The following is a 15,199-nucleotide window of genomic DNA, read 5'->3' as shown; positions in this document are numbered from 1 at the left end:
ACTTCTAAAAGGATTCTGACCGACTGTCTAGACTCAGTTTTGTAATGAATTTTGAGGATTCAAATCATTAGATGGGGCATGAAGCGCGTTTTGGTTTAAGTGCAGTTACCAATTACACTGACAAAAAGAAAAATCACTTGTTTAAACGGTGGAGGTCACTGTAACTCCTTAAAAGTGTATTTTTCCAAAACAGGGAGCAAAGAGGAAAATAACAAAACAAGGCATTTAACTGAACGAGGCAATTACAACTACAAGTTCTACAAATTAAAAAACGTAATTATATTCTGTATCAATTCAAGCTTTCATTGACATTTATTTCTTTACTGAACAGAAATGACATACTAAAATGAAGAAAGCAATATTAATACCTCATCCCGTTGCTTGCGTAACCCGTACGATTCAATGCAGGATTATGGCACTAGACGAAAATAACTTGAAACAATGTGGAAATTAATCCACAGTAATTCTGGTATAAGCAACGGAGAGATGTTCTAACCATTAGCCGTCAATATTTTCAACTGCAAGTGGCTTGTGCGGGACGAAATGAGCTTCATCCCTGAACGATAAAAGGACAAGAGAGGAAGTCTAGACGTGTGCATTGTTCGCAGAGACATTTATGTTCACATAACTTTATTCCTGTCTAGTCGCCATTGTGAGTTTATTCTATAACCCTTAACCAGTCGAAGAAAAACTATGTTCCCAAGGACTTTAAGAGAATTCTATTGACCAGGCCAACTTCTCACGGAGGAATTCAAACAATTAAAAGCTTTATCGGGCCCTGAGGCCTTGGAGGTAAACGGGGCCCAGAGGGGAGATCTATCCAAATCGATAGCAGCAGAAACAACCCCAGAGAGCGCTCCACTGCTCCCTCAGCACCACTGGAGTCTGTATCCAGATACGGCTACATGATATCTTCTCCATCTTTAATTAGCTTGTGCCTTAAATGATATGGACATTGGCTGTGAGGACATTTGAGAAGTGCTAAATTCACACTTGAATGATTCAAATCTGTACAGCTTAGCGTGTTATCTTTGCAGCCGTCATCGCAGGAGCAACCCACGAGAACACATGTGCATCAATGACATGTTAAACAAACAGGATGGATGATACACACACAAACACACACACACACATATCTTGGCTATGTCTACTGTATGTGGCAGCAAAGTGGAGTCCTCCATCATCCGGCCTTCTTAGGGAGCTTGCGTTGGTCATCAATGACCTTCAAAATAACGCTTGTCTGCAGGCTCAAACACAGCGGAACTAATGGCAGCGATAAAGACACGCCTTCACATTGAATGGCACGATCCTGCAGCCATTCAGAGAGAGAAGCAGGCAGGTAGAAACATAGACGGTGAGATTGAGAGAGAACGAGATGCAACATTAAGCAGATTGATTTTAAAATTCTGCACACAAGAGTCTGCCGTAAATCATTCAAAAACTCACAGAGGCAAAAAGCCGTCATCTGTCTTGTTTACGACTGGGGGAACAATATGGATGCACTATGTGTCTTATCGCTGGCCAGCGGGGGTATGGGGGAGGAAAAGAACAAGGACAGAAAAAGGCGTATATATCATTATTTGAAGGAGAGAAACAGGGAGATGGCTGCAGAATGAGTTTAACTGGGAAAACCCGTACAGACAGGTTTTCAAACTTGACACTGAGACATATTCTCCTTCACTTAAAGGGGACCTATCATGCAAAATGCACTTTTGTACGTCTTTTATACATGAATATGTGTCCCCGGTGTTCCAGGGAACTCACCAAGTGTCAGAAAACACAACCCTCTCTATTTTCCTCCATACCCAAATCTCTAAAAAAGGGGCTGCAACGGATCTGATAAAAACTGATCCAGATTTGAACACTGTCCTGACGTCAGGACAGTGGCGCTACGGCTATTGGGCCAACTCCACCAATCAGGAGGAGACAGCCACGGCCATTGCCGTTCGAAAGCGCTGGAGACGCTGTAGTACATATGCCAGGCCTGTAGATGGTGCTGTTCTCACAGAATCTGCCCTTGCAAAAACAGAGCTAGAAATTGTCAAATTGAGCAAAATGAGGCATGGCTAAAATGCATGATCTGTTTGGTATTTTGAAAAAGAAAAAGTATAAATATGCCTTATATAGGTATGGTCCTACACTATATTATTCAAATATAGCATGATAGGTCCACTTTAAATGTCTCCTGATAAGATGTAGAACATAATTAAAGACAGCGAATACGAATTAAATTAATCTGTTAAACTGTTTATATCAAATTATCCTCACATTTGAATGCAAGAAGCATCAAATGTCTTGTGTTAGGCTCGATATACGTCTTACTATAGCCTGGTTCCAGACCACTAGAGTGCTGTCCACTTCTCTAATTGTTTTCAGCAATTACTGAATGTAACAGTCTCCAACACTAATGAGAGCCGTCAGAATGAACTAAATCATTACTAGGTGCTAAAGTAAAAACAATGCTCTAAAGACGGATGTGCAGTCAAGTTATAATTCTCTGTGTTTTTTGTCTATACAAGTATTTTATTCATAGTTCAAGTTTATCAATAACAGTAGGTTAGATGGATTTTCTTTCCTCTATTTTAGCGAAACATTAAATCTATCCTATATCAAATTTTCTAAGGGTTACCATCAAATAGCAACCCTCTTGAAATCTTTGCTGACCTCATGGTGTAGATGCTCTCAAGGACAAAGTGATTTCCTTGTTGGGTGTGGTTACAGATCCAACAAAGCAAACTTCTGACCACACCCAGTGGGGAAGTTGGGTGTGGTCAGAGATGAATTGGAACTGTAAATCAGAGAGGGCAGCTAAAAACAATATTTTATTTTAGTGGATAATTGATCTGCCATGCGGCCAAGTGTCACTTAAGGGGAGTACACAAGGCGAGGTCTGAAAATAGGTTATCCCTCAAACACACACACACACACACTGACAGGTCCCTGCAGGCACTGTAGCGGCCCGCTGCGACAGGTCCCTGCAGGCCCTGTAGCGGCCCGCTGCGGTCAGTCTGAGATGTTAATTACCAGTGTGTCTCGTTAGTGAGATGTGCTTTACGCAGTGGTGGGCCCCGGCCACCCCACTGCTAACCCTGCTCTCCATTAAATCTCACCAATTACTCTAATCAGTGTGAGGAAGTGGAGCACTACTTTGTTAAAAAGAAAACGGCTAATTAGGACACACATGGCCGGTCAGTTAGCACTGTGGAATCTGCTCTGCCAATAACGTTAACGTCCCGTACAAAAGCCTTTGTGAGGCCTTTTCAAGCTTCAGAGGTCAGGCTTTGCAAGCAGGCAACCTGATTGTTCAAGTTACACAAAAAAATCAGGTGTGAAGGAACAGAAAAAGAGGAGCACTGTCACTTTCAACAAAAAGGCTATTTCAGGTAAGGGGTTACTTTTATTTTTTCTTGGCTTAAAGAAGAAAGGCCTGAGCAGTGGATGGAGATTGGGCACAGCAGACATGATTTCAAATGCCCACTGCTGCTTTTCATTTCCACTGACCACCTTTGTCTAGATATACTAAGAAGAAGACTGAGAGGACTATGTGACACTGGCTTCAGGCTCTAATCATCGTCCCTTTGTTGAGAGGAGAATCAAGACTTTTCTGGTTGCTTTTTTCTTTGGTCTTTGTTGCTCGTCACTGTGGATGCGAATGATGAGATCAAAGGCGCTAAAATGTAACAGATCGAGTATGGAAAATCACTTCAGAGTGTGATCACACACAAGGTGCCTGCCATAGTGAAGTGAGCCAATTTCAGTGCAATGGGAAGGATGTATGTATTTCTTTTGGAGCCTGTGTGCACAATGAGATACATTCTGCATGCGTGAAACTATGTGTCTGACAATTTTGCAAGCCTGTTCATGTTTCTGCCTCTCTGACAGGTATGTTCAAAGGTATTCTAAGGTAATCCTGACTCACCTGAGAAGTTATCGTAGTCAAAAAAAGAAAAACTGTGGGACAGATGGGAAAAAAGGCTTTTTCTTCACCATCCACACTTGTGTTAAATTTAGCCACATTCTGGCACAACAGCAGCTGTGTGGAGCTCAGAGAGACGAGGTGGAGGGGAGCGAGAGGAAAGCAGGAGAGGGAGAGAATGTGAGAGAGGGAGACGAGACAGGAGGAGAGAAGGGAAGGCAAGGGGTGGACAAAAAGACTAAGTGAAATGAGTGAAGGCGGAATGGGGAGTCAACGTTAAAAGACAGATCATGGGGTGAAAAAATAATAAGGAAAAAGGGGTTGCAGGCAGAGGCTATGGTATGTCTTCCATTGGACACATAGGATTTGTTGGGGAATGGGCCGTAAAACAGGGGGTTCAGTGTGAGTGAGTGATGGAGGGGAAGATGGGGGAGGACAACCTTGGCTTGTCTAAACTCACAGTGGTGCGCCAGGCTCAACGCTTCTTCATCACTGTCTATCACTTCTATTCCTGACACCTCAATGTCAGGGAGAGTGGAGACCGACGCAGGGGCCCTGAGAGCAGGAGAGAGAATACTGCGGGGGGCTCAAACGCTTGGATCATGTCAAGAGCTGCTGACAGGAAAACTAGCAGAAAAGGGATTGGTGTGTAGGTCTGTGTGCAAACCCTGTGTTCCCTGCAGAGAGTGATTGATACCATGTATGTGTGTGTGAAGGCGCTGTATATCTGCATACACCCTCCTTGAGCTCAAGACAACACTCACCTGCTCCACCCAGACTCCAGACCCCTACCTCAGGAGCCAGATATCATGGTTTTGTCCATAGAGGCAGAGAGCAGACTGAGAGGCTGTTGCCGCTCTCCACCTGCAGGGGGAGACAAATAGACACTTATAGGAGCAGCTTGCAGTTAATAATGGTCTACAGACAACAGTCAATTATTAGGCTAGTGGTGTAGGAGCCAATTAACGCACCTGGTATAAAGGTAGTAAACAATGTTTGTGGATTGGGGTTCAGCCGGAAGGCCAAACAGATTTGAACACACACACACACACACACACACACACACACACACACACACACACACACACACACACACACACACACACACAAACACACACACACACACACACACACACCACCACACACACACACACACAACACACACACACACACACACACACACACACACACACACACACACACACACACACACACACACACACACACACACACACACACCACACACAACACACACACACACACCCACACACACACACACACACACACACACACACACACACACACACACACACACACACACACACACAACACACACACACACACACACACACACACACACACACACACACACACACACACACTGAGGTAAAGTATGGCTGCCTATTGTGGTGTCAATTTTGTATGGTGATGGACAACACTACGAGAGAAACAATGGACTCTGTGTTAAACTGCAAACTTTGTACCAGACATTTATTGACCTGACAAGTAAAGTGTGTGTCAATTATGTAAGAAAGCGGATCTTAAAAGCGTTGGCTTGTGATATTCTATGACATATTTTTAAGGTTGTACAGAAATCCTCATCATGGTTTTTGTCTCTATAACGTATAAAAGTCGGTAGCATGTTAAGGATGTCTGCCTGCTCTGATGCAACAAATCAAGTGATTCCTACATGTGTTAACAGGTCAAAATTGACCATTAAAAAGCAAAGTTGCTTCCGTTTACTGGTATTCCCAAACACATTGGGGGCTGCATGCAAGAGATAATAATAATAACAATAGCTTGCATTTATATAGCGCCTTTCAAGGGACCCAAGGTCGCTTTACAAATAATAGGGCAAAAACAAACATAACAAAACAAAAGTCAGACAGACAAAACAACAGATCGATTGGTGGCCGAAAGCCTTGGCAAACAGATGGGACTTGAGGGCCCTTTTGAAGGCGTCGAGTGTGGGGATGTTGCGAATCTCCGCAGGGAGAGCGTTCCAGAGGGTGGGGGCTGCCACACTGAAGGCTCTGTCCCCGAAGGTTCGCAGTTTGGTGCGGGGGGTGGTAAGCAGGCCAGAGTCTGAAGACCGCAGGTTCCGGGGTGCAGGCATGTGGGTGAAGGATGTCCGATAGGTACTGGGGGGGCAAGGGCATGGAGGGACTTGTAGGTAAGGAGGAGTACTTTGTAGGATATACGGAACTTGACCGGCAACCAGTGTAGGTGGATGAGGGTGGGAGTGATGTGCTGCCACGGCTTTGTGTGTGTGAGTACCCTAGCAGCACAGTTTTGGACATACTGGAGCCTGTCCAGGTTTTTTTTGGGAACCCCGAACAGGACACCATTGCAGTAGTCCAAGCGGGTGGTGACAAATGCATGCACTAGGGTTTCGGCAACCGACTCCGAGAGTGACGGTCGGAGTCTGGCAATGTTCCTCAGGTGGAAAAAGGCCGAGATCAATTTATGTAGAGATCAATTTGTATAAGGATGCATGGTATCATATTTTAACAATTATAATCTATGCTTAATGATGATAGCATTTTAGTTTTTAAAGATGGCAAACAAATGTAATGTCAATAATAGGCAAATTATTGCGACTGGATATGCCCTCATGATTAAGTAATTTCACTTACTTGTGTGTCTAGACATAATGATCTTGGATGTATACAGAAGCTGTCTGAAGTGATCTTGATGTAATAAGCTTTTAAGGCAAGCAGAGTTTAAAGAGAAGATTTAGCACATCCATTAGGCTTTTCCCTTGAGAGCTAATTAAGCAAACACCTTTTTTGTCTTTTTTTCTTTGAAATTGTCACTGTCTTGTGCTGCTTTTTGTAAACAACAGCAGTGCAGGACAGAGGGAGAGAAACAGCATCTCTCTGTTTAGCATGCAAGAAAATCCATTTACTTTCACAGGCTGGTGAAAGCAAATAAGTGACTGAAATGTTTAGAGGTAAGTACCGTATGGCCAACTCTGAGACTTTGATTTAATTTGACACAAACACCAAGAGATTTCTGCAGGAACCTACTGCTAATTATCTGAAACTTCGTAAGTATTGACTGATCCCTTCCCTGGTTGCTCATCAAGGTACCTTTGTAGACAGGAGGCTGCCAGTGGACTCCATAGACCCAGTTCTCATGTCCAGCCAGGACTGTCTCAAGAGTCACAGCAAACACCGAGGACACATCTGGAGCGGGAACAGAGGACAGATCATGGTATTGGTTTTAAACAATGAACAGGAGAGAAGCAGCTGATACTAAAAAGGTGAACTTTTTTGTGGCCAACTACAGAATATGTAGTTCGAAACATTCCATGAAATATAAAATAAGTCATTGTTACACACAAACTTGTTCTTTATAGAAGTCGGTAACCACCGTGTGCAATTATATCATCAAAAAATGAGCCTACTCATTTGGTTAATTAGCTCCATTTTTATAAATCAAGCATGTGTGGCCCGCTCACCTTTCTCCCTCACTTCAAAAACGTCCTCTTTCATTTTGATGGTGTGATCGTCCTCTGTGTGGGCGTCTGTCCCAGACTTGGCACACAGCCTCCACACTCTGATGAGGCAGTCCTGGGAACAGCTGGCTAATAGCAGCTCTCCACCTGAACGAGACAAAGAGAGAACATGAAAACCTTGCTCCACTGAAAGACATTTTCTATCAGCTCTTAAAATACCCTTCCCTATAGCACTGAATGTACCCTAATGCCTTTGAAATACTTACACCCCTGTGTTTTATCAAGTATTCATCTTAAAAAACTGTTTATATAGGAAAAAATGACAAAGACCGTGAGTATTAAAGGTGGGGTAGGTAATTTTGGAGAAACCAGCTCGAGTGCGCTAGAATTTGAAAATACACAGCCGAAAGAAATCTGCCACTTCCTTACAGAGCCCCTCCTCCAACACACACGAACGCGCACATGACCAATGAGGGCATGAGATAAGTTTGTGCACAGATGGAAGGCTGACAGGCAGGTAGGCCATCCAGTTATTTTAGCCGGGCCGGCTAAAATGATTGGTCGTGCTTTTTACAGTACTACAGCTTCCACAGATGACATTTTTTTATGGATTTTTTGTCAAAGCACTTAAGATATTCATTGCTATCGGGATGTTAAGAGCATTCCATGGAATATAACAAAAAGTGTATCTCGAGCCGGTTTCTCAAACTTACCTACCCCACCTTTAAGTAGGAAGAATATACTACAGGATTGAAAAAATAAATAATAAATGTTAAAGGGGACCTATCATGCAAAATGCACTTTTGTACGTCTTTTATACATGAATATGTGTCCCCGGTGTTCCAGGGAACTCACCAAGTGTCAGAAAACACAACCCTCTCTATTTTCCTCCATACCCAAATCTCTAAAAAAGGGGCTGCAACGGATCTGATAAAAACTGATCCAGATTTGAACACTGTCCTGACGTCAGGACGGTGGCGCTACGGCTATTGGGCCAACTCTCCACCTATCAGGGGAATGTGGGGTTGGGCCACGGCCGGCCATTGCCGCTCGAAAGCGCTGGAGTACATATGCCAGGCCTGTAAGTGGCGCTGTAGTCTGCCACAAAAGCAGCGAAGAAGACTTCCCGCGCATGGTTACCATGGTTACCCTTCTGTTTATTCTCCGCTGTGGCTCTTTTTCTCCCTCCCCGAGGCAAGCGTTTGCTCCCGCTGCTGTAATTCAATGCAATCCCTCCCCGTCGAGGCAAGCACTGTAATTCTCTCCGGTTAGTCCACCAGCAGATGACAAACACCCACCTCTCCGCCTCTTCCAAGGAACGAGGGGACCGTGCGGCAGAGTTTCAGTTAGGTTTTTTTTCGCCGGTCAAGATGTCCGTTAAAGTTTAAATCTTCCGGACAAAATTTGAAAAGTGCCGGTCAAAGGTCTTCTTTGTTATTTATTGAGCTTTAAAACAAATGAATAACGACTCTATATAATAATATAATAAAACACGGAGGACGGAGATCTCCCCCCTCTTCTGACAGCCCAGCAGCTGATCAGAGCACGCTCCCCTCTTCTGCAGGGGGGCGTGGTCAGCTGCAGCTCACAGAATCAGCCCCCTGCAAAAACAGGGCTGGAAAAAGAGCAAATGGAGCGAAATGAGGCATGGCTAAAATGCAGGATCTGTTTGGTATTTTGAAAAAACAACTATATTTATATACTTTATATAGGTATGGCCCTACAATATATTGTTCAAATATAGCATGATAGGTCCACTTTAAATAAAACCCTCCATGCCTACAAATGAACCAAAGCAGGTACAACCCTGTACAACAACTACATCATAGCATACACTTAAAATCATTTACCAATACATAACAGTCTAATTTCATTATGACTTAAATTGTTTTCATTTATTTGGTGCTAAAAAACAAATTTCTAGCTCAGTAATGATCCGAGGAGTTTCAAGGGATAAAAACTCCTGTGAGTGTGTGTGGTGAGACATTTTTTGTTGTTTTTTTTTTTTTAATAAAATGATGAATAATGAAGTGATGTTGCAACATTTAGAACTGAGCCTAATGACCAACTTTCCTGACTTTGGCTCCAACTTTAGTTTTCCGGTCTGTAATGAGCATTAAAGCCTGACCTAGCACATCGATAGAGGCTCCTGTTGTCTTCAATAGTTTTTTAGATCTGTTATCGAGGCATTTTAGAAGAACGCTACTGACAGTGACATGGCCAGCGAGACAGCAAGAGTACCAGACAAATATAAACAGACAGGTGGTAAACAAAGCACAAGCCACTATCTCTGAGTGCTCCCGTCTGTCACATTATGCGCTTCAGGTTTAGTCCAATGGCCACTGGCCCAGTTTTGCCTCTGCCAAGATAAACAGACATATTATAAATTCCTCCGTTGCCACCACCTAATGCCTTCTAAATGCTGGGAGAGCTAGGAGTAAGGCCATAGTTGTTTGTCGATCATTTAGTAATGATATTGATGATACATTTTGGTACCGGGCTGAAATTCTGCCAAAACAGACCGCATTAGTCATTTTCTCCAGCCTGTCGGAGTAGTTTTGATACTTTTGACCATATAAATTACCCATTGCCAACAAATCGAGTTGAAACTTTCACTTAAACTTTAGAGTTTTTCTTTGTTGATTCGATTTTCAAAAAAACCTTTATCTGCGCCATGATAAAGCCCCCAACTGTAGCCTTTTGAAGAAGCAATACAACATTTTCACCCCACCCTAAATTACAACAAATAGCCTAAAATGTTTTTTAATTAGATTGAAACCATGTGTAGCCGTATGTGTGTCAGTGTGAGATCAGATGCTTGATTGAGCATCATAATCAAAATTAGTAACACAGTACTGTTGCCAGGCGTGTTGAAGACTTTTCATCCAGACAGCTGTTCCAAAGACGGCAACATGATTAGGGCTGCAACTAACAAATATTACAATACAATACATTACTAGATACAATAAAGCTGCTTTTATACCAGAGCCTATTTTATTCTAGTACTCAGATTGATGGAAAGAGAATTGTGATTTAGAAAGCAAGGATAAAGATAGAAACAGAAAAACAAGAAATAGCACCATGCTCTGAATGCCAGTGTTTAACAGCCATGATAAACGGCACCACTACTGCTGCAATGTGCCATCTGCCAAACCCTTAAAAAACAGAATGATTTATGTAACTACTATCACAGTGGAGAGCGAGTTTTGTCATTCCTATGGGGATATTTCATATCAACAAACTTCTCTCCGTCTCTTTGCCTGCTCGCAGCTTGGCAACGTGGAGTGGGTCACAGACTGTGAGTGGGAAGGAGACACTGGTGGAGAGGCCTGGTTAAGGAGATGAAATAGCTTTTACACAGTCAGAACAGTGCAGTAATGAAGAGCCCTTGAAGAGCGTTACAGAATTAGCAGCGCTTGGATTGGATCCATGCATTGTGCTACCACAATACTGTGAATAGCCAACTAGTTGGTGATACAGGCCTAAAAATGGTTTAAAGGCTGTGTCTAGTTTTTCTAAATGCTCCATTAAGCCAAAGAGGAGATATGTGTCTAGTTGTTTTTCTTAAAGAAGGTCGAAATGTACTTGTCTGTCTTTCTCTTGAAATTGGTGGAAGGCTCTTACTGGAAAGCTCCTCCCACCTTTTAGCTTTTAACCAATCATGTGTTATCTCACTCTTCTAAAAGGCTAGTTTTATTCAGTTTGCAGGCTTGCTTAAGATAAATCACATATTATAGAGACCCGTGAGCACAAGCTTTTAAGAAAATGTGATTAGGCTCTAAGAGAATTGAAATAATATGTATATTTTCTGTTCTGAATTTATTTTAACCAGACTTTCTGGTTAACAGAAACGTTTTTCAAATCACAGACACTTGCCTACAGTACATATTGTATGTTTATCTGACTTTAAATTGAGTGAGAAGTAGGTGGCGCTCACCTAGAGATGCCCAGGTCACTCCACGAACCCAGTCTTCGTGTCCTTGCAGGGACATGGATTTCTGGAGCTGAGAATTGGGAGGGATGAAACCCTCTTTAATGGTCACACATGCAGAGCACACAGCACACACAGTGAAATGTGTTCTCTGCATTTAACCCATCCTGTTTGTAGCTGTTGTAGGGCAATTAAAAAAGGTCAAATGTTGCTCACATTCTCAAGTAATTACAAATAAACATGTCAGGGAAAAAATAAATGCGATGTCGCTTAAACAGAGTCTGTCTGAGCTCACCTCTCCATTAGACAACACATACAGATCCACTTGGGAGTTATCACCCCCACAGGCCAGTATGGGAACTGTACAAAAAAGAAAGGCAGGTTGCACAAAGTCATGTACTGTAAGCACACACACACACACACACACACACATACACATATCTAGCATTTACATCTATGTTTAGGTTTTATACATGCGATGTAAGAGAAGGAGGAAGCCCAACCTCAAACAGATGTAAAACATGTGAAACAGAAAGGCAAAATAATATGAGACACTTCAAAACACAGGCAGAATTTAGAAAATGACATTTGGTTACAGGCGCTAAAGCAGTAGTGCAAATTGAGATGGATGGCACGAGAGGAAAAATGTCTGTGTAAGTGTGTGTGTGTTTGAAGCAAAACATAAAAGATGTCTATGTAGGAACAGCTTAGGCTTACCTCTGCTGCCTGGCAACAGTGCCAGAGAGACATCCATCATAAAACTGTTGCCGAACGATAAGGTGTGGAGGCACTCAGCTGAGGAACATACAAGCACATGGATTAAACTTTGTGATGCCCTACGAGTAATACTGCTACGCAACTAAGAGAAGGGTTCTTACACATCACGTTCAAGGACTTTCCAGGCCAAATTCCCTCACATTCAAGGACACAAAACAAGTTGATCATTGTTTAAACCCTGATTGTTTTTACAACTACAACAGGCTTTAGAGAAGCTATTAAATTCTACTTCAATTACTCATGCACCTTTGTGTCGCACTTTCTTGAGGAAGGTGGAGTCTGAAACCATGATGCAGCTAAAGAAAAAACAGAATAACATAGCCTTTTCACAGACATTATTTTACACATATTTATATAAATAAGTCCGGATATATTTTAGAACTATATGGCAATTGTTTGCTATATTGCATGTGGAAATTCTCCTTTCACGGTTTCTGGAATGTTTAAAAGAAGCATGTTTTTCTGCCTATCCTCATTTGTAGAGGCCAAGGGTCTTTCAAGCTGTCACAATCCAACTTAACATGGACCGTTTTTTCATCTGGGAATACACCCCAAGGTTACGCCTGGTTTGCATACACACGCGCTTAATGTGCTAGTGCATGACTGTCAAGCAGCATCAGTGTTCATCCGCACTGACGGGGGGACAGAAACTTTTATAAAGAGAAGCTGTAATGGTTGACAGCTTAGAAAAAAGGGAGATATGGATGACAGCTGGGAATACCACTAATAATTAATGTGAGAAAATATTACAATAATACAGCTGTTGGACTCAGTCAACTTACATTTTTACGGAAATAAAAAAATTGGAATGAGAGATTTAATATCTGTCCAAAGGCATTTTCTTTCACTGACATTTGTTTCAGCTGTTTTGACCTTATCTATGTGAATGCATGTCAAATATAAACAAAGTGTCATTGATGTGATGCACACTAAACAATTCTGCAGCACTTCAGAGACGAGGCTAGCTATCATGTTGTTTGTTAATGTTGCCATGTCTTTTAACAGTCACAAGGGGGCAGAAAATCTAACTGTAAGTGAATGGAAACATTATTTATTTATCTATCAAGTGATATGCAAGTATGTTACTTTCTAGGTGCAAAAATAATTGTTCTTTTAATCTTTTATATTTTTCTCTTTTTTTTTAATTTAAGGTTTAGAAAAACTGTATGTATCATTACAGGACTGTATCTACTGAAATTAAGCTAAATATATCACTGTTTGATTAACTTAAATGTATTGGATTTTCCATTCTGTTTGTCAACGGAGGATGTTCGTTTGCTAAAGTCATTTTGTCTTGTGTTTAACTGTTTTTGTTCTGTATCTTTTAACTGTACTGATCAGGAGTAGCGCTCCTAATTTAATTGTAGTCCTCCCAATGACAATAAAGATTCCTATTATTCTACAGTCGACATTGTTTTATTTTGAAAGGGTCACAAAATGATGAAAAGGACCCAAATTAAGTAATAATACTACTTTAAAACACTATTCTTCTGAACAATTTCCAACCTTATTATGGCAAGTGTTGTACCACAACATCTCCACAGGCTGAAACCAAAAAGTTGTTGCCAGATTATTTTGTGTTTCTTACCTTCTTTGGCTCCATCACAGAGCCACAGTCTGACAGTGGAGTCGGATGCTGAGGAGGCCACCAGGATCTTTGAATCCTCCAGATAGATGGCGTCCACAGCACACACTGCACCCGTGTGGCCCTTACACTCCACCGACTGGATGAACTGGAGACAACAGAGCACATATTAGAAGATAAAAAAAGACGGAAAAACAATGTCTGATGAAACAGATGGCTTACCTTCCCATTTTGAACCTCCCAGACAATGAGCCGATTATCTGAGCCTCCAGAGACAAGGTGACTCTCTGGAGCTGTCCAAATGATAAAAACACAGTATATTAAAGGTACATTATATTGGTAAAAGTGCCTTTTGTGCACCTTCGGACTGGGACAGTTTTTCAATGTTATGTGCTATGCCACTTAGTTACAATTAAGGTAAATCATAAATAATCTTATATTGACAAAATGTCCCACTATGAAAGATTATGTTTTACATTTACACAAGAAACAGGGCAGTTTTTAAGTTAATTATATACACTGAAGAGTTCCATCTTTTCATATTCATAAAAAAAAACTTGTATTAAGGTGTACTACGACATGTATTATCTGTAATATCATTAAGTTGATTTGATTAGCTATTTGTTAAATACATTATATTTAGAAAATAAATAATGTTCTACCTCCAACATATTCCCATGTTCCTTGTTTTCTGTTCCTGTCCTGTATTAGGTGTATTTTGCAGGGACATTTTTATCAGCTATAACAGGTTGCATTTTTTTTAGAACAAATTGTGGGTATCGACATCATTTAGAACTAAATGTATACTTTAAGGGTCATAAGTGACAGGCCATAAAATTAGCTTCTTTTTTTTTTAAAACTGTTATAAAGAGCTAAAGACAAGACCAGATCCTGTCAGGTCCATCAGTGACAGCAGGACACTCACCACAGTCCTCTCTGTGAATCCACTGCACTGTGTTCACTCTCCCTGTGTGTCCATTCAGCACAGCCACCACTCTTCTCTCCTGCAGTAAAAAAAACAAATCGTTTATTTATTAAGGTAACAAAAAACACCTTTATTTACAACAACAGGATGCTCGGTTATCTTTAACAGTGTCCACTAACATCCACAGCTAACATGACAGAAGAAATTAGACGGATTTTACTACCTGTGGGTCGTAGAGAGCTACCGAGGTACATGTCCCAAAAGCAATAATTCCTCCACGACCCCAAGAAACAGCATGTGGAGTCCTGTTTGCACAACAAGCTATGTGGCATGTTTCAAATACGGGCGCCGCCATCTTGAAAGTGTAGTTGTGGTGTCGCTGAAAATGTTGTTGTAGTTAAACTACACGTGCAAAAAAAAGGTTCCACATCTAAAGATCTTTATTTTGACAGCAATGTTGTATAGGGTTTTAAAGTAGCTTCGACACATACCAAATTGAGGCATTTATTTCATTATTTCTAATACACTATATAAACACGTTTTTATATTCTGTCGATAAGCAATCATGACAGTGTTTTAACATTAGTGCATTGTTGAGGAATGTC

At 41.5% G+C, this 15,199-nt stretch overlaps 1 protein-coding gene across 1 annotated transcript in view; it reads right to left on the bottom strand.

The window, feature by feature from the left end:
- The window catches only part of elp2 (elongator acetyltransferase complex subunit 2), a 28,404-nt gene extending 13,455 nt beyond the window's left edge, over window positions 1-14,949 (bottom strand). Inside the window, 11 exon segments of the mRNA XM_034125466.1 lie at window positions 4,681-4,721; window positions 4,724-4,780; window positions 7,009-7,104; window positions 7,380-7,523; window positions 11,314-11,380; window positions 11,603-11,667; window positions 12,025-12,102; window positions 13,673-13,817; window positions 13,892-13,962; window positions 14,595-14,673; window positions 14,818-14,949. Of these exon segments, the coding sequence (XP_033981357.1) occupies window positions 4,681-4,721; window positions 4,724-4,780; window positions 7,009-7,104; window positions 7,380-7,523; window positions 11,314-11,380; window positions 11,603-11,667; window positions 12,025-12,102; window positions 13,673-13,817; window positions 13,892-13,962; window positions 14,595-14,673; window positions 14,818-14,949 (975 nt within the window).
- Between the last annotated feature and the right edge of the window lie 250 nt (window positions 14,950-15,199).

Source organism: Trematomus bernacchii, unplaced genomic scaffold, assembly GCF_902827165.1.
Source record: "Trematomus bernacchii unplaced genomic scaffold, fTreBer1.1, whole genome shotgun sequence".
Lineage (NCBI taxonomy): Eukaryota > Metazoa > Chordata > Actinopteri > Perciformes > Nototheniidae > Trematomus > Trematomus bernacchii.
Note: the sequence above shows the minus strand (reverse complement) of the source record. Positions and strands in the feature narration are given on the sequence as shown.